The 26,036-nt window shown below is 43.5% G+C and overlaps 1 protein-coding gene across 2 annotated transcripts in view; it reads right to left on the reverse strand.

Annotated features, from left to right (window-relative positions):
- Nucleotides 1-26,036, reverse strand: part of SAMHD1 (SAM and HD domain containing deoxynucleoside triphosphate triphosphohydrolase 1) — a 75,083-nt gene that overhangs the window by 4,038 nt on the left and 45,009 nt on the right. For both annotated transcript variants that reach the window (XM_030914206.1, XM_010355318.2), the window contains 9 exons: nucleotides 23,889-24,044; nucleotides 20,976-21,076; nucleotides 20,749-20,857; nucleotides 15,465-15,556; nucleotides 14,273-14,388; nucleotides 8,782-8,921; nucleotides 7,575-7,667; nucleotides 1,509-1,613; nucleotides 891-1,028 (listed from right to left, as the gene is read on the reverse strand). In XM_030914206.1, the coding sequence (XP_030770066.1) occupies nucleotides 891-1,028; nucleotides 1,509-1,613; nucleotides 7,575-7,667; nucleotides 8,782-8,921; nucleotides 14,273-14,388; nucleotides 15,465-15,556; nucleotides 20,749-20,857; nucleotides 20,976-21,076; nucleotides 23,889-24,044 (1,050 nt within the window). The remainder of the gene's footprint in view (nucleotides 1-890; nucleotides 1,029-1,508; nucleotides 1,614-7,574; nucleotides 7,668-8,781; nucleotides 8,922-14,272; nucleotides 14,389-15,464; nucleotides 15,557-20,748; nucleotides 20,858-20,975; nucleotides 21,077-23,888; nucleotides 24,045-26,036) is intronic.

Genomic DNA, 26,036 nt, shown 5'->3' on the forward strand with positions numbered 1-26,036 from the left:
TGCCAAGGGACAATTCTACTCTTATTCCCTCGGGTTTCACTCTAGTTGGAGCTGACACACATTCAGGCAGATGCTATAGTGCATGGCAACTCTTGAATGTGCTCAGTGATTCTCTCCCCACTATACGGAGAAAAAAATCTCCCAGCCAATTATCCAAGGTTCTCCATAATCCAGTCCAGCACCGACATCCTCAGCTATGCTTTCATGTCTCACCCTATACTTTGTTCCCTTTAGCACCTGACACACAGGGAGGGAGGTGTGAGGGAGAGTTCCAGACTAGGCAGTAAAGCACTGTTTCCCTGCTTGCCAATTATATTCATTCATTCAGTCAATAAATGCCAACTGGCCACATTGTCTGTGCAGACACCTACTATGTGTAGGTCAGTAACAGACAATTTTAACAACATTCTCTACAGGGTTGGCAACTGTGGCTTGGCTCCTCTTCCCTCTACTCCCATTCTTGATAATTTAAATAGCTAACTAATATACAGAAGTAACCAGGTTTAGAAACATGAAGTCTATTATCAATTGTATGTTAAACAAGTTAACTACTCAGCTTTGGTAACCTCTGAAAGATGGAGACACTATGAACAACCTTGCAGGGCCACTGGTGAACAACATTAGAAAGCATTATTTACATGTTCACGTTTGTATCTTTTCTTATTAGGACAATAATGCTAAACAGTATCCATTCCCAACTCCTGTAGGAAGAAATCACTGGTGACACAGATTCAGACATTTTAAAAGGAAAGAAAGTGAAAGACCTTATTTTCAAAACCATAACCAAGTGACTACAACTGAAATGGGAACTTTTCAGCAGATAGAATTATTTTTGGTTTTTACTTAAAAATAAAAAATTGTGCGAAGTTTGTGAGTAACAGGCCACCTACCTGAGGCTTGGTGAAATTTCTGTCTGCGCACCACTGAACAAAGTGTTGTTTTGCGGCATACAAACTCTTTCTGTCCATCTTCTTACAATATACTCGAATCAGCTGCTCTGCAAATTTCTCTGGCAGAAGTTGTGAAACCTTTTTAAAATGAAGAGATTTCACTATCACCTTGAATTCACACATTGGAGATACCAGCTGGTCCCTAGGCTCCTAACTATTTCTTTTTTTTCGAGACAAGGTCTCCCTGTCATCCAGGCTGGAGTGCAGTGGCACAATCACAGCTCACTGAGGCCTTGACCTCCCAGGCTGAAGCGATCCTCCCACCTCAGCCTCCTAAGTAGCTGGAACTACAGGCATTAGCTACCATGCCTAAGTTTTTTATTTTTTGTAGAGATGGGGTCTCGCTTTGTTAGCCAGGCTGATCTTAAGCTCTCGGTCTCAAGTGATCCTCCCGCTTCAGCCTCCCAAAGCACTGGGATTACAGGTATGAGCTACTGTGCCAGGCCCACTTTAATTGCAAAGATATGCCTTAAAACCTAGTTTGCATACAAAATGCTAATTTACCATAAAGATTTGCTACATGCCATTACAGTATATTTGTTTTGCCTAAGTAGTTACCTGGTTTTTCGTAATCCTGATTGGTCTGTTGGGGTCAGTCTTACAATAGAAGCTAACGTGATCAATTGGATTCTTTTCTTGCATTCCATAATCCATGTTGATAACCTAAATAAAAGCAATACATAAGTAATCATATAGCAACCAGGAGAACTGAATTCAGGGCTGTAGGAGCATAACAAGAAATGGAACAGAGGCCACCTGATTACAGGGCAGGGTGGCTCAGGCCTGTAATCCTAGCATTTTGGGAGGCCAAGGCAGGTAAATCATGAGGTCAGGAGTTCGAGACCAGCCTGACCAACATACTGAAACCCCCGTCTCTACTAAAAATACAAAAATTAGCTGGGCATGGTGGCATGCACCTGTAACCCCAGTTACTTGGGAGACTGAGGCAGGAGAATTGCTTGAACCTGGTAGGTGGAGGTTGCAGTGAGCTGAGATCGCACCACTGCACTCTAGCCTGGCAACAGAGTGAGACTGTGCCCCCCACCCAAAAAAAAAAAAAAGAAAAGAAAAAGAAATGGAATAGAGCCTTCTGGGGATTCGGAAGTAAGAATGTTGATAAGGTGACTCATGATGGAATAAAAATAACTGGTTCATGATCACTCTTAGGGATTTGGTATTGAAATCTGGGGAAAAATGGGAAATGTACTTGTGTGTTCAATCTAAGTATGGTGTAAACTCAATCCCTGCTATGTGACAGATACAGGTAGACACTACAGGTACAACAAGGACACTTTAAAATAAAATCCCAGACCGAACGCAGTGGCTCACTTGAGACCAGGAGTTCGAGACTACCCTGGTCAACATGGTGAAACACTGTCTCTACCAAAAATACAAAACAAAACAAAACAGAACAAAATTAGCCAGACATGGTGTTATGTACCTGTGGTCCAAGCTACTTGGGAGGCTGAGGCACAAGAATTGCTTGAACCTGGCAGGCAGAGGTTGCAGTGAGTTGAGATTGCGCCACTGCACTCCAGCCTAGGCAACAGAGCAAGACTCTGCCTCCAAAAATAAATAAGTAAAGAAAATTCTAGCCCCCACAAACCAGGCAGCCCTAGATTGAAGTTCAACAAATAATTATAAAAGTATGCAACCACAGTTGAAAAGCAAAGGGTACTTTGAAATGTTCTAACAGGGTACCTGATGTAGCCTAGGGTGCCCGGAGAAAACATTTTCCTGGGAAAGTGACTTTACTAAGTGAGCAAGAAACAAACAGGCTTAGGTGGGAAGAAAAAGAATTGCAGGCAGAAGAAACAGCTCAGAGGCAGAGAGTACTGAAACTATCTCCTGGATTTAGCAACTCTGAAGTCACTGGAGATCCTGGAGAGAGTATAGTGATGGTAACAGAGAAAAAGGTTCAGGAGAAAATAAGAAACAGAAATGTAAGAGGCGTGATGGCTCATGCCTGTAATCCCAGCACTTTGGGAGGCCAACGCGAGCGGATCACAAGGTCAGGAGATCAAGACCAGCCTGGCCAATATTGTGAAACCCCATCTCAACTAAAAATACAAAAATTAGCTGGATGTGGTGGCAGGCACCTGTAGTCCTGGCTACTCAGGAGGCTGAGGCAGGAGAATCGCTTGAACCCAGGAGGTGGAGGTTGCAGTGAGCCAAGATCAGGCCACTGCACTCCAGCCTGGGTGACACAGTGAGACTCTGCCTCAAAAAAAAAAAAGTAAGACAAGGCAACTTTTAGAAGTTTCGCTGTTCAGAGGAGGCAAGACGTTAAACAAAACAAAATTACAGCTAGATAGGAGGAGTAAGTTCTAGGGTTCTATAGTTCTGTAGGATGACTATGACTATAGTTAACAGTAATTTCCTTTGTTTTGACATAGAGCCTTGCTCTGTTGCTCTGACTGGACTGCAGTGGCACAATCTCGGCACACTGCAACCTCCGCCTCCTGGGTTCAAGTGATTCTCCTGCCTCAGCCTCCTAAGTAGCTGGAATTACAGGCATGCACCACCACGCCCAGCTAAGTTTTGTATTTTTAGTAGAGATGGGGTTTCACCATGTTGACCAGGCTGGTCTCAAACTCCTGGCCTCAAGTGATCCACCCGCCTAGGCCTCCCAAAGTGCTGTGATTACAGGCATGAGCCACCACGGCCGGCCTAGTTACCAGTAACCTATTACACAGTCTTTTTGTTATTTTTGATATGGAGTCTCTCTGTCGCCAGGTTGGAATGCAGTGGCTCCATCTCTGCTCACTACAACCTCCGCCTCCCGGGTTCAAGCAATTTTCCTGCCTCAGCCTCCCAAGTAGCTCCAAGTAGCCTCCCAGGTGCGTGCCATCACACCTGGCTAATTTATTTTATTTTATTTCAGTAGAGACAGGGTTCCACCATGTTGGCCAGGATGGTCTTGATCTCCCGACCTCATGATCCGCCTGCCTTGGCCTCCCAAAGTGCTGCGATTACAGGCATGAGTCACCGTGCCCAGCCTATTAGTTTTAAATAGCTTGAAGGAAAATATTAAATGTTCCCAACACAGAGAAATGATAAATGTTTTAGATGATGCATATGCTAACTGCCCTGATCTGATCATCAGACATTTATATACACTATGTACCCCATGAAAATGGGACAGTTATCATTTGTCAGTTTAAAAAATACATAAAATAAAAATATAAAGGAAAAAAAAGACAGCAAGAAAGAAGTACCTGGAGAGGAATTTGGTACCTTAGAAAGGTAAGGGAAGATGAGTCTGACCCTGAAAAAGAGGAGAGGGGTGAAGAGCAGTGCGGTGTTCATGATTTTCTTGAGACAGGCTCTTGCTCTGTCGCCTAGGCTAGAGTGCAGTGGTGCGATATCAGCTCACTGCAACCTCCACCTCCTGGGCTCAAGTGATCTTCCCACCTTGGCCTCCTAAGTAGCTGGGACTACAGGCATGAACCACCACACCTGGATAATTTTTGTGTTTTTGGTACAGATGGGGTTTTGCTGCAGCAAGCCATGATCATGCCACTGCACTTCAGCCTGGGACACAGACAGAGACCCTGTCTCAAAATAAACAAAAGTTTAAACTAACATTGGTTGGGTGTAGTGGCTCATGCCTGTAATCCCACACTTTAGGAGGCTAAGGCAGCAAGATTGCTTGAGGCCAGGAGTTTGAGACCAGCCTGGGCAACAGAGTGAGACCCTATCTATACAAAAAATTTAAAAATTAGCTGGGCATGGTGGCATGTGTCTGTAGTCCTAGCTACTCAGGAGGCTGAGGTGGGAGGATCGCTTGAGCCCAGGAGTTTAGGTTATAGTGAGCTGTGATTACATCACTGCACTCCAGCCTGGGCAACAGACCGAGACCCTGTCTCTAAAAAATAAACAAATAATACTAAATACAATAAAAAATGAAGTTATTCAGTTACAGCAACCACATTTCAGGTGCTCAACACCTGCATGCAGCTAGTGGCTATGAAAAGGGACAGCACTGACCAAGAATATCTCTGTCACTGCAGAAAGTTCTATAGGACAATACTTCTCTAGAACACAAGTAGAGTTACCCTAAGCCTTTGACAAGAACAAAGCTGTTTCCCCAGTATACAAATGGGAATACTGAATACAGTTGCCGATGGAGGCAGGCTTGTTTCTTTGGTGAGAAAGGTGTAAGGAGTTGCTACTTAATGTCCTATAGGTTATCTTGGAAATAAGAGTCAAAGGTTAGGTTATTCATGAGGGTGAATATAGCTGGAGGTGGGAAGCATGGTTGGATTTCTGAGAGGAGGGAGGACAGTTTGAAATGATGATGATGATTATTATTAGTATTACTTTTTGAGATGGGGGTCTTGCTCTGTTGCCCAGGATGGAGTGCAGTGGCAGGATCTTGGCTCTCTGCAACCTCTGCCTCCCAGGTTCAAGTGATTCTCCTGCCTCAGCCTCCTTGAGTAGCTGAGATTACAGGCACCCACCACCATCCCTGGCTAATTTTTGTATTTTTAGTAGAGATGGGGTTTTCCCATGTTGGCCAGGCTGGTCTCGAACTCCTGACCTCAGGTGATCTGCCCGCCTCAGCCTCCCAAAGTGTTGGGATTGCAGGCGTGAGCCACCATGCCTGGCCTGAAATGATTATTAGAGACTCGGAGAATCACACTAAGCCTGCCAGACGGCCCAGCTTAGTTTCGTGACCGGGAATTTATAGATATGCCTGTACGGTGATGGTATCCAGGAGCATTTATGTGTCCAGGTATAGGTGTGGAGATGTTTAGATTTGATTCATCTAGGTTGTATGGCCTTCTGCTAGGTAGATGCAAAGAAGGAAAAGAGAGTTGAGGGTAACTGCAGAAAAATGAGTGAATTACTGTATCACAATATCCAAGATACTTTTTTTGTTTGTTTTTTGAGATGGAGTCTCATTCTGTTGCCCAGGCTAGAGTGCAGTGGTGTGATCTCAGCTCACTGCAACCTCTGCCTCCTGGGTTCAAGCGATTCTCCTGCCTCAGCTTCTCAAGTAACTGGGATTATAGGCGTGCGCCACCACGCCTGGCTAATTTTTTGTATTTTTAGTAGAGATGGGGTTTCACCGTGTTGGCCAGGCTGGTCTCGAACTCCTGACTTCAAGTGATTCACCCTCCTTGGCCTCCCAAGGTGCTGGGATTATAGGCATGAGCCATTGCACCCGGCCTACATGTGGAAAGAAATGAAAATAGAAGGCCACTGACAAGCTCGAAGAAAGTGAGGACACAATAAACTAGAGGGCCTGATGAGCTAGGAAAACGTGGATGAGGAGGAAAGGGGTTTGTGGACAGAGAAAAGTATGTTTAAACTAGTGATTTTACAGGGAGGGCAGTTTTGAATGTTGATAAGGTCCAGGGTGTAATCTGCTGAGACTACTGGCCTGAGGTGCAGTGCTGTCTAGCTCTGTCACCCAGGCTGGAGTGCAGTGGCGTGGTATCGGCTCACTGCAACCTCCGCCTCCCGGGTTCAAGTGATTCTCCTGCCTCAGCCTCCTGAGTAGCTGGGACTACAGACACATACCACCACACCCAGCTAATTTTTGTATTTTTAGTAGCGATGGGGGTTTCACCATGTTGGCCAGGATGGTCTCAATCTCCTGACTTTGTGATCAACCCGCCTCAGCTTCCCAAAGTGCTAGGATTACAGTCATGAGCCACTGTGCCCAGCTCTTTTTTTCTTTTCTTTTTCTTTTTCTTTTGGAGACAGAGTCTTACTCTGCTGCTTAGGCTGGAGTGCAGTGGCGTGATCTCGGCTCACTGCAACCTCTGCCTCCTGGGTTCAAGCAATCCTCCTGCCTCAGCCTCCCGAGTAGCTGGGACTATAGGCGCGAGCCACCAAGCCTGGCCAATTTTTTTGTATTTTCACTAGAAACGGGGCTTTGCCTTGTTGGCCAGGCTGGTTTCGAACTCCTGACTCAGGTGATCCACCCACCTTGGCCTCCCAAAGTGCTGGGATTACAGGCGTGAGCCACAGTGCCTGGCCCTACAACTTTCTCCTCTGTGTTTGTATGCAGGCAACAAAAAAAAAATAAAATGTGTTACTTGTGTAATTAAAAATTTTTAGGCCAGGCGCGGTGGCTCAAGCCTCTAATCCCAGCACTTTGGGAGGCCGAGACGGGCGGATCACAAGGTCAGGAGATCGAGACCATCCCGGCTAATAAGGTGAAACCCCGTCTCTACTAAAAAATACAAAAAACTAGCCGGGCGAGGTGGCGGGCGCCTGTAGTCCCAGCTACTTGGGAGGCTGAGGCAGGAGAATGGCGTAAACCCGGGGGGCGGAGCTTGCAGTGAGCTGAGATCCGGCCACTGCACTCCAGCCTGGGCGACACAGCGAGACTCCGTCTCAAAAAAAAAAAAAAAAAAAAAAAAAAAAAAAATTTAATATAGACAATGTAATCACATGACCCCATTATATTAAAAATAATGGCAAAATATCACAAATCAAATTTTTTTGTGGTTAATAATATTGGTTCTCTTTGTAAGGGCACAGATGACTTCCTTTTATCTTTCTGCATTTTTCTAAGTAATTATAATGAACACGTACTACTTTTATAATGGTGGGTGCTTTATCGTTAAAAAATTATTCACTCAGTTTATTACTGGACTAATTACTTACATCCACTATAAAATCTTCAGCCTCCAGTTTTACTTCCAGCAATTCTTTGGGTTTAGCAGCAGCAACCTCTTTTGGAAGAGATTCATAGTCCTCCTGGAAAACACAAGACTCCTCATGTTGGAATCCATTTTTCGTCATTAAGCCTTCATGCCACAAACAGGTTCTCTTTATGAAAATGGCACCTAACTAAGAAAAATGATTAGAGATATCCTTAACAAATATAGCTCCTACCAATGTCACCCGTTAAACAAATAAAGCGATTTTTATAAAAAATTGTAAAAAGTGGCCAGGCATAGTGGCTCATGCCTATAATCCAAGCACTTTGGGAGGCCGAGGTGGGCAGATCATGAGGTCAGGAGTTCAAGACCAGCCTGACCAACATGGTGGAACCCCGTCTCTACTAAAAATACAAAAATTAGCTGGGCGTGGTGGCGGGTGCCTATAATCCCAGCTACTCGGGAGGCTGAGGCAGGAGAATTGCTCAAACCCAGGAGGTGGAGGGTACAGTGAGCTGAGATCATGCCACTGCACTCTAGCCTGGGTGACAAAGTGAGACTGTCAAAAAAAAAAAAAAAAAAAAAAAATTCACATTTTGAAAAAAAAAAAAAAAGAGTGGCATTAACCTATTAGTACAACAAGAGGAAGTATAACCCAAGAAATTATTGAGGTAGGATGTGGTTATAAGTATGACTTGCATATTATACTTTCTGGCAAAGAGAAACTCTTCAACAAGTAGGAGGTGAAAATAGTTATTTGAGTTAAAGAAGACAGGTATGTGCCATCTGGGAGACTGATATCCTGTGAAGGAACCAAGTCATTACAACAGGTCACCACAGCCTCAATGAAGCTCATGCAGGCACTTTCTTTGGAGGTCCCTTTCCCTTATATTCATTTTCCCATGCTTGAATCTAGCCAAAATTAGAGACCCACTCTCACTTCCTGGATGAGAGCAAAGATTTGGAGTTAAGTTAGACCTGGCTTTTGAATCCTGGCTAAATATGCTTTCATGAGCAAGTTATTTAATCTCAGTGAAGCCTTAGTTTCTCTATCTGTAAAACAGGCCTAAGACCCCTGCACTGCTGTAAAGATTAAATGAGAGTAAATGTAAAGCACTTAGTACAGAGTCATAGTATCACGATAGGTTAGTGGTTTCCTCTTGGAGGACAGAGGTAACCTTTCACTAATGGAAAGATGCCTGATAACTCACCTTTTTAATCTTTACTTGTCCCGTTGGCTGGGTCTCACCCACATACTTGAATAGATTACGGTATTCAATTTGTTTTAAAATCTCTCGTGCATCTTTCAATTTGGGATCAGTAGAGTATAAAATCTCCAGAAAAATGTTATCTGCCAATTTGATGACATTTCAGTTACATTAAAATAAAAACACAGAGTTAAAGAATTACATAATGCTATTCTACTGAAAAGATCTTAACAGGCAGGTACATTATTATTTTAGCAATATGAGAAAATTTTTTTAAATACTTAAGTGAAAAAATCTTTTAAAACTGTTCCAGTTGACCAGTCACAGTGGCTCATGCCTGCAATCCCAGCACTTTGAGAGGCTGAGGCGGGCGGATCACTTGAGGTCAGGAGTTCGAGACCAGCCTGTCCAACATGGTGAAACCCCGTCTCTAACAATACAAAAAAAATTAGCTGGGTGTGGTGGCGGGCACCTGTAATCCCAGCTACTCAGGAGGCTGAGGCAGGAGAATTGCTTGAGCCTGGAAAGTGGAGGTTGCAGTGAGCCAAGATTGCGCCATTGCACTCAAGCCTGGGCAACAAGAGTGAGACTCTGTCTCAAAAATAAAAGTTCCTGTCAATGACTTGGATTTAATTCCAGGCAGTCCAGAGAGTGGGGAAGGATAGAGAGAAATAAGACTGCATTGGAGTTGATGACTGCTGAGCTGGGTGATGGGCACATAAATGTGTATGGATTTATTGTTGACATGTTTTATTTTGTTTTTAAAAGAGAATGGTGGCTAGGCACTGTGGCTCACATCTGTGATCCCAGCAATTTGGGAGGCCGAGGCAGGTGGATCACCTGAGGTCAGGAGCTCGAGACCAGCCTGGCCAACATGGCAAAACCCTGCCTCTACCAAAAATACAAAAATTAGCTGGGCATGGTGGTGCATGCCTGTGGTCCCAACTACTCAGGAGGCTGAGGCAGGAGAATTGCTTGAACCCTGGAGGTGGAGGTTGCAGTGAGCCGAGATGGCGCCACTGCACTCCCACCTGGGTGACAGAGTGACACTATCTCAAGAAAAAAAAAAAAGAGAATGGTCCTGAAATATTTACAAGCAAAATTATGTCTAGGATCTGCTTCAAAATAGTCCAGTGTTTGACATGAGTGGGTAGATGAGGAGATGAGGCAAAACTGCCATGTGTTGATAACTGTTGAAGCTAAGTGACAGGTACTTTGTAAATTTCTATAATAATAAAACGATTTTTTAAGTGTCCCATTTGATGATGAGAGTAGAAGAAATATTTTTCCTTTCTTTCATTTTCTCCCAATTTTTATTTTAAAAAATTTCAAAATAAAATATCCTTCACTTAAATTCAACAATTGTTAATGTTTTTCTGCATGCACTTTCTCCATATATATATCCCTGTGCAATTTTTTTTTTTTTTTTTTTTTTGAGACAGAGTCTTGCTTTGTCATCCAGGCTGGCGTGCAGTGGTGTGATCTTGGCTCACTGCAACCTCTGCCTCCCAGGTTCAAGTGATTCTCTTGCCTCAGCCTCCTGAATAGCTGGGACTACAGGTGTGTGCCACCATGCCCAGCTAATTTCTGTATTTTCAGTAGAGATTGGGTTTTACCACGTTGGCCAGGCTGGTCTCAAACTCCTGGCCTCAAGTGATCCACCCGCCTCAGCCTCCCAAAGTGCTGGGATTCCAGGTGTGAGCCACTTCACCTGGCCTTTTTGGTTTTTTTTCTTCTTTTTAAGGAGACAAGGTCAGGTTCTGTGCCTAGGCTGAAGTGCAGTGGTGTGATCATAGTTCACTGCAGCATCAAAGTCCTGTGCTCAAGGCATCCTCCTGCCTTAGCCCTTGAGTAGCTGGGACTACAGATGTGCACCACCATGCCTGGCTAAATTTTTTTTTTTTTTTTTTTTTTTTTTTTTTTTGAGACAGGGTCTCACTGTGTCATCAGGCTGGAGTGAAGTGGTATATGATTATGGCTCACTGCATCCTTGACCTCCTGGGCTCAGGCAATCTTCCTGCCTCAGCCTCCTGAGTAACTGGGACTATAGGCACATGCCACCATGCCCAGCTAAATCAAAAGCTAGTTTAAATAAATGTAAATATAATTTGAAAAAATTAATCTTCCTGCCTCAGTCTCCTGAACAGCTGGGACTAAAGGCACATGCCACCACACCTGGATAAAGATGACTTTTTTTTTTTTTTGAGACAGAATCTCACCCTGTTGCCCAGGCTGGAGTGCAATGGTGCGATCTCGGCTCACTGCAACCTCCGCCCCCTGGGTTCAAATGATTCTCCTGTCTCAGCCTCCGGAGTAGTTGGGATTACAGGCACCAGGCTGGTCTCAAACTCCTGACCTCGTATTCGCCCGCTTTGGCCTCCCAAAGTGCTGGGATTACAGGTGTGAGCCACCGTGCCCGGCTGACTTTTTAAAATGTAGCATCACTTGCATTACTATGAATGAAAATTAAAAGTATCCTCAACTTGTTCAATTTTTTTTTTTTACTTTTATGTTATTTATTTATTTATTTATTTATTTCATGTTTGAGATGGAATCTCGCTCTGTCATCCAGGCTGGAATGCAGTGGTGCGATCATGGCTTACTGCAACCTCCGCCTCCTGGGTTCAAGTGATTCTCGTGCCTCAGTCTCTGAGTAGCTGCGACTATAGGCACCCACCACCACGTCAAGCTAATACTTTGTATTTTTAGTAGAGACAGGGTTTCACCATGTTGGTCAGGCTGGTCTTGAACTCCTGACCTCAAGTGATCCACCTGCCTCAGCCTCCCAAAGTGTTGGGATTATAGGCATGAGTCACCCTGCCTAGCCTTATATATATATATTTTAAAGAACAATGTATATAGTTCTTGTAAGTTAATTTTTTATTTTTTTCTCTATTATTATTATTATTTGATACAGGGTCTTGCTCTGTTACCCAGGCTGGACTGCAGTGGTGCAATCTTGGCTCACTGCAATCCCTACCTCCTGGGCTCCAGTGATTCTCCAACCTCAGCATCCTGAGTAGCTGGGTCTATAGGCACATACCATCACGGCTAATTTTTAAATTTTTTATAGAAACAGGGTTTCAGCATGTTGCCCAGGCTGATCTCAAACTCCTGGGCTCAAGCAATCCATCTGCCTTGGTCTCCTAGAGTGCTGGGATTATAGGCATGAGCCACCTTGTTTGGCCTATTATGTATCTTTTGATTGAATTTACTGAAAGGTAATGTGAAGTCTGTCAAGTTGAATAATAAAAATTTGGGCTTGTATTTTACATGCCTTTTCCCCCCATTTCATTTTTCTAGTAATTCATTTTTATCATACTTTACAGAAATAACAATCTGCATGGGGTTGGTAATTTAAAAAACTGGTTCTTCAAAGACAGTTTAGGAGGAGATAGTTTAGGTTTCATTTTGTCAGTGTGCAGCAAATAGAATCCAGCTGCCACAGAAGTAGCACTCTAGGCAGGAAGCTATGGTAGAGTGATTTGGCTGTGTCTTAGGTCACTTAGCTTCTGTTGTTTTTCTCCATTTTCAGAGCCTCCAACCTTTCCACGGATTCTGTAAGCTATGTGATTGCTTTCCAATTTTATTTTTATTTTTTGTTTATTTATTTATTTATTTTTGAGACAGAGTCTTGCTCTGTTGCCCAGACTGGAGTGCAGTGGTGCGATCTCGGCTCACTACAACCTCTGCCTCCTGGGTTCAAGCGATTCTCCTGCCTCAGCCTCCTGAGTAGCTGAGATTACAGGTATGCGTCATCATGCCTGGCTAATCTTTGTATTTGTAGTAGAGACAGGGTTTTACAATTTTGGACAGGATGGTCTCGAACTCCTGACCTCAGGTAATCTGCCCTCCTTGGCCTCCCAAAGTGCTGGGATTACAGGCATGAGCCACCATGCCTGGCCCAATTTTATTTTTAGTTAAACAGTTTCATAATTTGTAACTAAGAACTCTGACTGGTATATACTTTTCATTTTACTTCTTTTGCTTTATCTCAGTCAATACTTTCCCACAGTAAAGAACTAGCTGTGGCTGGGTGCAGTGGCTCACGCCTGTAATCCCAGCACTTTGGGAGGCCGAGGCAGGAGTTCCAGACCAGCCTGGCTGACATGGTGAAACCCTGTCTCTACTAAACATACAAAAAAAAATTAGCTGGGCGTGGTGGTAGGCACCTGTAATCCCAGCTACTCGGGAGGCTGAGGAAGGAGAATCGCTTGTACCCAGGAGGTGGAGGCTGCAGTGAGCCGAGATCGTGCCATTGCATTCCCGACTGGGCTACAAGAGCAAAACTCTGTCCCACATTCAAAAAAAAAGAACCTTTCCACACTAAGCTGCAGATTTTGTTTCTGCAGAAGTGTGGATAGATGTTCCTGGCATCTTGTGTTTTTGTAATGAAAATAATGTTAAATGGTCAAGTCAGTTTTTTGGTGTTCAATATTAGTCCAGGTATGAGTTAAATAATGACAAGTCTGGGCAACATAGTGGGACCCTGTCTCTACAAAAATTGAAAAAATTACCCAGGTGTGGTAGCACATGCCTATAGTCCCAGCTACTTGGCTGAGGCTGAGGCTGAGGCTGAGGCAAGAGGATCACTTGAGCCCCGGAGGTTGAGGCTGCAATAAGCTATGATGGCACCACTGCACTCCAGCCTGGATGACAGAATAAAATCCTGTCTCAAAATAAATAAAAAAATAAAAATTAAATTAAAAAGTTAAATAATGGCCCAGGCTTGGTGGCTCACACCTGTAATCCCAGCACTCTGAGAGATCAAGGCAGATGAATCACATGAGGTCAGGAGTTTGAGACCAGCCTGGCCGATATGGTGAAACCCCGTCTCTACTGAAAATACAAAAATTAGCTGGGCATGGTGGGGCATGCCTGTAGTCCCAGCTACCCAGGAAACTGAGGCAAAAGAATTGCTGAAACCCAAGAGGTGGAGGTTGCAGTGAGCCAAGACTGCACCAGTGCACTCCAGCCTAGGTGACAGAGCAAGACTCCATCTGCAGGAAAAAAAAAAAAAAGTTAAATAATGTATATTGAGTACTTATGTGTCAAGTCTATACTAGGTGCTATGCCTCATTTAAACATCACAACAAAACTGTATACTAGGTATCATTACCCTCATTTTACAGATGAAAGATTCAGATAGGTCAAATCCCTTTATCAAGGTCACTTTATCGGTACAAGACAGAAATAAAACTCAAATTCAAAAGGAGATAATTACTTGGGAAGCTAAAATCCTTCCACCAGCTGTGTACAGTGGGTCACACCTGTAATCCTGGCACGTTGGGAGGTCAAGGCAGGGAGATCGCTTGAGCCCAGGAGTTTGAGAGAAGCCTGGGCAATATAGTGAGACCCTTTCTTTCTTTTTTTAAAATTAAATAGTTATTTTGAAAAATGAAAAATAAAAGAAAGAAAAATAACTCACTGGCAATTCAAGGACATCTTATAGTTTATCTGAGATGGACCATCTATGTTACCTGTTACTTCTTACCTGTCAGCTTAGTATAGGCTTCCATGTCATCAATTGCTGTAGAAATGTGATACTTTTTTCCTCCAGCACCTGTAATCTCTATATAGTCGTCTGCTTTGAGGAAAGCATCTGTAATCCTAAAAATCATTTTGCAAAAATTTATGCTTATGAGAAATTTTGAATATTTGCCTTATGTCTTACTTAAGGAAATCTTTCTACTTTAGGGAAATAAAATAACGAGGCACAATGTTCTAAAGACAACTGCTTCTCCACCATACCAAATTTGTGCTTGGTGACCTGTGAGCTACCGTGCTTACTGTGTTCCAGGCACTGTGGCAGGGCTTTACATTCACCATCTTATTTAATCTTCCCAACAATAAGGTAGGTGTATTCAGCCCTCATTTTATAGATGCAGAAATGAAGTAAATTTTGATTTAACCAAGTTAGGAAGAAACAGGGCCAGGCTTTGAACCTAGATCTCTCTGAATTACAAAACAACAACAACAACAAAAACTCTTACCAAAGTATTAACATACAAATAGGAGAATGTACTCCAAGTAATCTGCTCATGACAAAGGATAGGTAAAAATAGGAATGAAGCTAAACTTCCTCAACACAAATGTGAAAACGAACATGAAGGGTTAATTAATTTAAGGCTATTTTAGAGACATGGAAGAAGTAACTTGGCTCACACCCAGTGTTTGATAACTCCTCATGGAATCTTTGAGTCACAGGGAGACCTGGCTGTACAGTTTTCTGCTATGGTTCTGACTGGGTTAGGAAGAGGTAAAATTGCTGTTGGTTTTACCATTTGGTACTAATTTTGATAAATATTTGACAGGATACAAATAGACATTAATCTTAATCCTTAAAGTTAATTTTTGTCATTAATCTCAGAATTCAAATATTCACGTCCTACCTCCCATTCTGCTGATGACTAATATCTGGTACGTAAGTGACTAGCTGTGCCGAGGTCCTGGGTGATCTCAGCACTGCCGCTTCATGTCTGGCCTAAGCCCCTTTATCCACTTCTCTCCTTTTCCTCCAACTAAATTAACTCTATGCTAGATTTTTTTCTTTAAGGAAACCATTTTAAATTTGATCACTTAATATTTACTTGAACTTATCTAGAAATGTCTAGTTGAGCCTAGTATGATACTCTAGCCAAGTATCAAGGAAAATTTTATAGGGAAATGACAATCAAGTTTCTTACATTGTATCAATAATGTTGCCAACTTTGTGTTGATAAGCTCTACGGTGTAAAGAGTTACGAGTGTGGAACATGTCATACAGATTTCCAACTTCCTGCAGGAAAACATGAAGTAAATATTAATAGGATCAGATTATGTTACTCTTATTAGAGACAAGTATACAGGACAAGGAAAAGTGATTGTGGCAGACAAGAGGGCTTTGAACAGGGACTTCTTCATTAACACCTTTGACCCCACTACAAAATGAGGAGGCAGATTAGTAAAGCCATTTATTGGCTTGCAACTTTCATTCTTTTTTATTTTTATTTTTTATTTTTTTAAAGACAAGGTCTTGCTATGTTACTCAGGCTGGTCTTAAGTGATCTTCCCACCTCAACCTTGCTGGGATAACATGCATCTGCCACTGTGCCCAGCTAACTTTCATTCTTTTTTTTTTTTTTTTTTAGACAGAGTCTTGCTCTGTTGGCCAGGCTGTAGTACAAGTCTTTCATTGCAAGAACTTTCATTCTTTTTCTTTTCTTTTCTTTTTTTTTTTTTTTTTGAGATGGAGTCTCGCTCTGTCGCCCAGGCTGGAGTGCAGTGGCTTGATCTTGGCTCACTGCAAGCTCCGCTTCCTGGGTTCACGCCGTTCTCCTGCCTCAGCCTCCTGAGTAGCTGGGACTACAGGCACCTGCCACCACACCCGGTTAATTTTTTTGTATTTTTTTTTAGTAGAGACGGGGTTTCACTGTGTTAGCCAGGATGGTCTTGATCTCCTGACCTCGTGATCCACCCGTCTCGGCCTCCCAAAGTGCTGGGATTACAGGCTTGAGCCACCGCGCCTGGCCAGAACTTTCATTCTTAATAAACTAGGCTAGGCATGATGGCTCACACCTGTAACCCCAGCACTTTGGGAGGCCAAGGTGGGCAGATCACCTGAGATCAGGAGTTCAAGATCAGCTTGGCCAACATGGTGAAACCCTGTCTCTACAAAAATACAAAAATTAGCCAGGCATGATGACAGGTGCCTGTAATCCCAGCTAATAGGGAGGCTGAGGTGGGAGAATCGCTTGAACCCAGGAGGCGGAGGTTGCAGTGAGCCGAGACCACGCCATTGTACTCCAGCCTGGGCCACAGAGCAAGACCCCATCTCAAAAAAAAAATAAAACGTGGCTGGGCGCGGTGACTCACGCCTGTAATCCCAGCACTTTGGGAGGCCGAGGCAGGTGGATCCCGAGGTCAGGAGATCGAGACCATCCTGGCTTACATGGTGAAACCCCGCCTCTACTAAAAATACAAAAAAATTAGCCGGGCGTGGTGGCAGGCACCTGTAGTCCCAGCTACTTGGGAGGCTGAGGCAGGAGAATGGCGTGAACCTGGGAGGCGGAGCTTGCAGTGAGCCGAAATCGAGCCACTGCACTCCAGCCTGGGTGACAGAGCGAGATTCTGTCTCAAAAAACAAAAAACAAAAAAAAAAAACAAACCCCTAAAATCTACTACATGCTCAAACTCTGTGACAGGTTCTGTTTCAGGCATATATATATGCATATATATGTATATAAATATATATTTTAATCCTCCCAATAACTGTAGGAAATAGGTATCACTATTCTTATGTTCTTCATTCTTGACTTTCTTTTTCTTTTTCTTTTTTTTTTTTTTAGACAGTCTCGCTCTGTCACCCAGGTTGGAATGCAATGGCACACAATCTTGGCTCACTGCAACCTCCACCTCCCAGGTTCAAGTGATTCTCGTACCTCAGCCTCCTGAGTAGCTGGGATTACAGGTGTATGCTACCACGCCTGGCTAATTTTTGTATTTTCTGTAGAGACAGGGTTTCACCATGTTGGGCAGGCTGGTCTCAAACTTGTAAGCTTAAGCGATCTGCCCACCTCGGCCTCATGAAGTAGTGGGATTATGGGATTACAGGTATGAGCCACCATGCCTAGCAGTTCTTGACTTTCTATAGTATAGTACTATACTACTTTTTGATTACATGACTGCCATCTAACAGGGACCTAGTGATTTCAGTTGTTTAACTACAGTTGACCTTTAACAACACATGTTTGAACTGTAAGAGTTCACTTATACAGATTTTCTTGCCCCACTGCCACCCCTGAGACAGTAAGACCAACCCCTCCTCTTCCTGAGTCTATTTAATGTGAAGACGATGAGGATGAAGACCTTTATGATGATCCACTTCCACTTAATGAATAGTAAATATACTTTCTCTGCCTTATGATTTTTTTTTTTTTTTTTTTTTGAGAGGAGTCTTTCTCTGTCGCCCAGGCTGGAGTGCAGTGGCGCAATCTCGGCTTACCACAACCTCCGCCTCCCAGGTTCAAGTGATTTTTCTGCCTCAGCCTCCCAAGTAGCTGGGATTACAAGTGTTCACCACTGCACCCAGCTAATTTTTGTATTTTGAGTAAAGACAGGGTTTCACCATGTTGCCCAGGTTGGGCAGGCTGGTCTCGAACTCTTTTTTTTTTTTTTTTTTTTTTTTTTTTTGTTGAGACAGAGTCTCGCTCTGTCGCCCAGGCTGGAGTGCAGTGGCCGGATCTCAGCTCACTGCAAGCTCCGCCTCCCGGGTTCACGCCATTCTCCTGCCTCAGCCTCCCAAGTAGCTGGGACTACAGGCGCCCGCCACCTCGCCTGGCTAGTTTTTTGTATTTTTAGTAGAGACGGGGTTTCACCGTGTTAGCCAGGATGGTCTCGATCTCCTGACCTCGTGATCTGCCCGTCTCGGCCTCCCAAAGTGCTGGGATTACAGGCTTGAGCCACCGCGCCCGGCCTCGAACTCTTAACCTCAGGTGATTCGCCCACCTTGGCCTCCCAAAGTGCTGGGATTACAGGCGTGAGCCACTGCGCCTGGCCTTGCCTTATGATTTTCTTTTCTTTTTCTTTTCTTTTTTTTTCTGAGACGGAGTCTTGCTCTGTCGCCAGGGCTGGAGTGCAGTGGCCAGATCTCAGCTCCCTGCAAGCTCCGCCTCCCGGGTTTACGCCATTCTCCTGCCTCAGCCTCCCGAGTAGCGGGGACTACAGGCGCCCGCCACCTCGCCTGGCTAGTTTTTTGTATTTTTAGTAGAGACGGGGTTTCACTGTGTTAGCCAGGATGGTCTCGATCTCCTGACCTCGTGATCCACCCGTCTCAGCCTCCCAAAGTGCTGGGATTACAGGCTTGAGCCACCGCGCCTGGGTGATTTTCTTAATAACATTTTCTTTTCTTTAGCTTACTTTATTGTAAGAATACAGTAGACGGGGCATGGTGGCTCCAACATGTAATACCAGCACTTTGGGAAGCCAAGGAGGGCAAATCGCTTCAGCTTAGGAGTTCGAGACCAGTCTGGGGAACATAGCGAAACTCTCTCTCTACAAAAAAAAAAAAAAAATAGAAAAATTAGCCCGGTATAGTGGCATGTGCCTGTGGTTGCAACTACTTGGGAAGCTGAAGTGGGAGATTTGCTTGAGCTGGAAACGTGGAGGTTGCAGTGATTGGAGATTGCACCACTATACTCCAATCTGGGTGACAGAGTAAGATCCTGTATCAAAATAATAATAATAATAATAATAATAATAATAATAATAATAATATAGTATATGATACATGTAACATTCAAAATAGGCTGGATGCAGTAGCTCATACCTATAATCATAGCACTTCAGGAGGCTGAGGTGGGTGGGTTGCTTGATCCCAGGAGTTTGAGACCATCCTGGGCAACACAGTGAAATCCCACCTCTATAAAATAAATTTCAAAATTAGCCAAGCATAGGCCTGTAGTCCCAGCTACTCAAGAGGCAGAGGAGGAAGGATCAGTTGAGCCCAGGAAGTCAAGGCTACAGTGCACTATGATAGTGCCACTGTACTCCAGCCTAAGTGATAGAGCAAGACCCTGTCTGGAAACAAAACAAAAACCAAAAAAACATACAAAATGTGTGTAACTGACCATTAAAGTTATCAATAAGGCTTCTGGTCAACAGAAGGCTATTAGTAGTTAAGGTTTTGGGAAGTCAGAAGTTGTATGCAGGCCGCAGGCCAGGCACAGTGGCTCACATCTATAATCCCAGCACTTTGGGAGGCCAAAGTGGGTGGATCACTTGAGGTCAGGAGTTCGAGACCAGCCTGGCCAACATGGTGAAACCCCGTTGTCTAATAAAAAGACAAAAATTAGCTGGGCGTGGTGGCATGCACCTGTAAACCTAGCTAGTCATGAGGCTGAGGCAGAAGAATCACTTGAACCCAGGAGGCAAAGCTTGCAGTGAGCCAAGATCGTGTCACTGTACCCTAGCCTAGGCAACAGAGGGAGACTCTAACTCCAAAAAAAATAAAAAAGAAAAGAAAAGTTATATACAGATTTTCAACTAGGAGAGGGGGTAGCACCCCTAAACATGATTTTGTTCAGGTGTTAACTGTATAAAATTTTTCAACACTAATATAGTGATTAAAAATGAGACTCTGGGCTGGGCGTGGTGGCTCATGCCTATAATCACAGCACTTTGGGAGGCTGAGGTGGCTGGTTCACGAGGTCAGGAGATCGAGATCATCCTGGCTAACGCGGTGAAACCCCATCTGTACTAAAAATACAAAAAAAAATTAGCTGGGCGTAGTGGCAGGTGCCTGTAGTCCCAGCTACCAGGGAGGCTGAGGCAGGAGAATGGCGTGAACCTGGGAGGTGGAGCTTGCAGTGAGCCGAGAAGGCACCACTGCACTTTGGGTGGTGGAGCAAGACTCCATCTCAAAAAAAAAAAAAAAAAAAAAAAAAAAAGAGAGACTCTGGAAACAAATTTTTTGGGTTGAGATTCCAACTCTACTACTTGTTAATTATATACCTTCTCTGTGCCTTAATTTGCTCGCCTGTTGAATGGAATAATAGTATCTATCTCACAGGGTTATACGGAATAAGTTGATCCGTCCAAAGCACTTAAAATAATGCCTCATACAAGCCAGGCATGATAATGTGCACCAGTAGTCCCAGCTACTTAGGAGGCTGAGGAGGGTGGATCACTTGAGCTCAGGAGTTCAAGACTAGCCTGGGGAACACAGTGAGATCCTATTTCAAAAAAAATGCAACCAACCAAACAAAAAAACCCCAAAACCAGTGTCTGACTCAAAACTTAATAAATGTCCATTTTAATTTTATTATTATTTAATAATGCAGTAGGAGGGAAGAGACTAAAGATATTTACAAATCCTAGGAATTAAGTAAAGAGATTGTCGATTTACCAATTATTCCAAATTGTCATATGGTTATTTCCAAATTTCAGACTAGGAACAACACTCTTCTTATTATCTCCTCTGGCAGAGCTTACCTTATCTCTAGCACAAATACGCAACTCATTGCCTACTTCACAGACACGGGCAAACTTAATGAAGCGCTTGTAATCAAAATTATTTTGGATTCCAAGATGATGGCAGTCCCTAGAAAGATTCCAAAGCAGAGATATGAAACTTTTCAACAAGGAAGCTGTACCTTAAATAGTAATACTAAATTTATATAAATATTTTAGCCAACTTTTCAGAAGTGTTCAGTGCATACCTGGCAAAATAATCCCATTTGTCCACATCAATGCCATTTCTTTTATTAGACACTATCTCATAAAGGAAGCTTTTCCTTTCAGGACGCCCTTTATATGGCCACTGGAAGGCAAGAAAACCCACTGAAAGTTTTAGGACAGGCACCAAATCTATTTATAATCAAAGCAAAGCCATTTTATTAATCTGTAAATTATAAACAGATACCTGACTGGGAATATAAGATAAACTAGAAGGTTCTGTTCCTTCTTCCACTTCATTTCAAAACTAGTAGAAAGGGAAAAGAAATGCTAAGGTATATGATACCTTATTGTTACCACATTTTCTTTTATTGTGCCACTGAAAAGATCTCAAGTGTATTACATTTCCCAAAACCAACAACAACTGTGTTTTCTTGGTTTATAAACCAAGTTTTTGAAAAATATAAAATCTAGGCCAGGCGCAGTGGCTCACGCCTGTAATCCCATCACTTTGGGAGGCCGAGGAGGGCAGATAACGAGGTCAGGAGTTCAAGACCAGCCTGGCCAAGATGGTGAAACCCCGTCTCTACTAAAAATACAAAAATTAGCCAGGCTAGGTAGCAAATGCCTGTAATCCCAGCTACTCGGGAGGCTGAGGTAGGAGAATCACCTGAACTCAGGAGGTGGAGGTTGCAGTGAGCTGAGGTTATACTACTGCCCTCTAGCCTGGGCAACACAGCAAGACTCCGTCTCAAAAATAAATAAATAAATAATATAAAATCTAATAATAAACTAATGATGCTTGAATTCATGCATTAAAATAGTACTATCTTTCAAAGTAGCTACACACCTAGTCTAAATAATATGCATTGTTGAATGCATTCTTTGAGCTCAATTTTTTTGAAAATAGGATATTTGCTACAAAACCCATCTCTTTACCTTTTTTTTTTTTTTTTTTTTTTTTTTTTTTTTTGAGACGGAGTCTCGCTCTGTCGCCTGGGCTGGAGTGCAGTGGCCGTTCTCAGCTCACTGCAGGCTCCGCCTCCCGGGTTTATGCATTCTCCTGCCTCAGCCTCCGAATAGCTGGGACTACAGGCGCCCGCCACCTCGCCTGGCTAGTTTTTTGTATTTTTTAGTAGAGACGGGGTTTCACCGTGTTAGCCAGGATGGTCTCGATCTCCTGACCTCGTGATCCGCCCGTCTCGGCTTCCCAAAGTGCTGGGATTACAGGCTTGAGCCACCGCGCCCGGCCATCTCTTTATCTTATACTGTAAGTACACTTGTATATATTTGAGGAAACAACCCTAAAAGTCTCAGGGGGAAATTATTTTCCAACTTTATTTTTAATTAAAAAAATACAAAAGATCAAAAAGGAAACAAAACAGATTTTCCATTGAACCAGTTCAACTTTTTTGTAGATCTTCATATATTTAAATATTTCAAATGTAATTTTTTTTTTTTTTTTTTTTTGGAGACAGGGTATAGCTCTGTTGCCCAGGCTGGAGTGCAGTTGCACAATCACAGATCACTGCAGGCTGCCTCAGCCTCCCAAGCATCCGAGACAACAGGCATGAGACAGGGTTTCAGTATGTTACCCAGGCTGATCTCAAACTCCAGGACTCAAGTGATCCTCTCATCATGGCCTCCCAAAGTGCTGCGATTACAGGCATGAGCCACTGAGCCTGGCCAAATATGTTCATTTTAATGGCTAGATGAAACATACACATTTACATTCCAAACAAAATTACTTTAGGCTTCTATATAAAATACTGCAGGCCAGGTATGGTGGCTCACGCCTCTAATCCCAGCACTTTGGGAGGCCAAAGTGGGAGAATCACTTGAGCCCAGGAATTCGAAACCAACTTGGGCAACATAGTGAGACCACATCTCTAAAAATTTTTTTTAAATGAATAAAATACTGCATATATATTCACTAAAAAATAATTTATGGCCGGGCACAGTGGCTCACGCCTGTAATCCCAGGACTTTGGGAGGCGGAGATGGGTGGATCACCTGAGGTCAGGAGTTTGAGGCCAGCCTGGGCAACATGGTGAAACCCCATCTCCACTAAAAATCCAAAGATTAGCTGGGCGTGGTGGCACACACCTGTAATCCCAGCTACATGGGAGGCTGAGGCAGGAGAATTGCTTGGGCCTGGGAGACGGAGGTTGCACTGAACTGAGATCGTGCCACTGCACTCCAGCCTTGTTGACAGAGTAAGACTCAAGAAAGAAGAAAGAAAGAGAGAAAGAGAGAGAGAGAGAGAAAGAGAGAAAGAGAAAGAAGAGAGAAAGAGAGAGAGAGAGAGAGAAAGAGAGAGAGAAAGAAAGAAAGAAAGAAAGAAAGAAAGAAAGAAAGAAAGAAAGAAAAGAAAAGAAAAGAAAAGAAAAGAAAAGAAAAGAAAAGAAAAGAAAAGAAAAGAAAAGAAAAGAAAAGAATTTATGTCAAGCACAGTGGCTTACACCTGTAATCCCAGCACTTTCAGAGGCAGAGCTGGGCAGATCACTTGAGCTCAGGATTTCAAGACTAGCCTGGGCAATGTGACAAAACCCCATCTCTACAAAAAATACAAAAATTAACTGGGCATGGTAGTGCACGTTTGTGGTCCCAGCTACTCAGGAGGCTGAGGTGGGAGGATCGCTTCAGCCTGGGAGGTGGAAGTTGCAGTGAGCTGAGATTGCGCCACTGCACTCCAGTCTGTGTGACAGAGTAAGAAGAAAAAAAAAAAAAAAAAAGAATTTCTGTATATATAGTTTTGGGAAGTAACTTCTAAATAATTCAGTTGAGAGGTAGAAAAAAATACAAGCCTTTTATTTTTTGCATTGAACAGTAGAAACATGGAACTCATATTTTACCATTTAGCTTCTAAAATAGCCAAATGTATAACTCAGAAGGAATCATGAAAAGGCTAGATGAAAAGCACCAGTCAGTTAAAATTAAGTTGTACATAAACTTACCAAAACATGTGTGACAGGTGATTCAAGTGGTCCTACAATTTGTTCCTTGATAAAGCAAATATCTTCTTCAGGGATGAGACCATAGTGTTCCATGACAGGCTTGATTCCATTAGAATTAATAAGGTGCTCAAACATCATAACTGAGCCTTGTTCATGCTAGGAAAAATAAGCACAATATGATGTGTTAAAGATTCTAGCCCACTGGAAGTCCTGATTAACAAAATTATCCTCAATTCCGGCCGGGCGCGGTGGCTCAAGCCTGTAATCCCAGCACTTTGGGAGGCCGAGACGGGCGGATCACGAGGTCAGGAGATCGAGACCATCCTGGCTAACACGGTGAACCCCCGTCTCTACTAAAAATACAAAAAAAAAAAAAAAACTAGCCGGGCGAGGTGGCGGGCGCCTGTAGTCCCAGCTACTCGGGAGGCTGAGGCAGGAGAATGGCGTAAACCCGGGAGGCGGAGCTTGCAGTGAGCTGAGATCCGGCCACTGCACTCCAGTCCGGGCGACAGAGCGAGACTCCGCCTCAAAACAAACAAACAAACAAAACAAACAAACAAAATTATCCTCAATTCCAAGTAATTCTGAGATGAGGGTCTATTGCATATTAATTCTCTAGTTTCTAACCACAATCTTAGGAACATTTTTAAAAACCTGTCAGATTTTTCATGATTTTACTAGTCTACAAAACTTTTACAAAACTTATTATTTCATAAACATATTTAACGCATTTTATGACATAATCACGTACAGTACCTAAGTGAATATTACAAGATCATGTAGATAGAATTACATTTTAATAAATATCATCATAAAATTGAATTTTATTTTTTCATCAGCCTTTGAACATGTGCAGTTATAAGCTCTGTTAGGCACTACCATCTAGTGGTGAAAAGGGGTAACTGCAAACTTGCTAGTAAAAACAAAGCTCTCCCTTGAAATCTCAAATTGGCCTGTTTGCTCATCTCTGCTCACTGATTCACAATCAATGTTAAGGATCAAATGAACTCCTGAAGACATCTGCCCTTTCCTAGGTCCTACCAAAAACTAACTCAAGATGAAAAACAAAACCTGAATTGTCCTGTAACTTTTTTTTTTTTTTTAAAGAGACAGGGAATCACTGTTGCCCTGGCTAGAGTCCAGTGGTATGATCATGGGGGTCACTGTAGCCTTGAACTCCTGGGCTCAAGTGATCCTCCCATTTCAGCCTCCCGAGTAGCTGAAACTACAGGTGGGCACCACCCTACCCAGCTCATTTTTAAATTTTTTTGTAGAGGCAGGGTCTTGATTTGTTGACCAGGTTGGTCTTAAACTCCTAGGCTCAAGTAATCCTCCTGTCTCAGCCTCCCAAAGTGGTGGGATTACAAGCACCTTGCCCTGTAACTATTCTTCCCCCCTGCCCAGAAACAATTCTTGCTCTAGAAATTATTATTATTATTATTATTATTATTATTATTATTATTTTTGAGACAGAGTCTCGCTCTGTCGCCCAGGCTGGAGTGCAGTGGCCGGATCTCAGCTCACTGCAAGCTCCGCCTCCCGGGTTCCCGCCATTCTCTTGCCTCAGCCTCCCCAGTAGCTGGGACTACAGGCGCCCGCCACCTTGCCCGGCTAGTTTTTTGTATTTTTTTTAGTAGAGACGGGGTTTCACCGTGTTAGCCAGGATGGTTTCCATCTCCTGACCTAGTGATCCGCCCGTCTCAGCCTCCCAAAGTGCTGGGATTACAGGCTTGAGCCACCGCGCCCGGCCTCTTTTTTTTTTTTTTTTTTTGAGATGGAGTCTCACTCTGTCACCCAGGCTGGAGTGCAGTGTCGCCATCTCGGCTCACTGCAAGCTCCACCTCCCGGGTTCACGCCATTCTCCCGCCTCAGCCTCCTGAGTAGCTAGGACTACAGGCACGTGCCACCACGCCCAGATAATTTTTTGTATTTTTAGTAGAGACGGGGTTTCACCATGTTAGCCAGTATGGCCTTGATCTCCTGACCTCGTGATCCGCCCGCCTTGGCCTCCCGAAGTGCTGAGATTACAGGCGTGAGCCACCGTGCCCAGCTGAAACTATTCTTAAAAACGGAATCAGGGCTGGGTGCTGTGGCTCACACCTGTAATCCCAGCATTTTGGGAGGCTGAGGTGGGCGGATCACTTGAGG

This window comes from Rhinopithecus roxellana, chromosome 13, assembly GCF_007565055.1.
Source record: "Rhinopithecus roxellana isolate Shanxi Qingling chromosome 13, ASM756505v1, whole genome shotgun sequence".
Lineage (NCBI taxonomy): Eukaryota > Metazoa > Chordata > Mammalia > Primates > Cercopithecidae > Rhinopithecus > Rhinopithecus roxellana.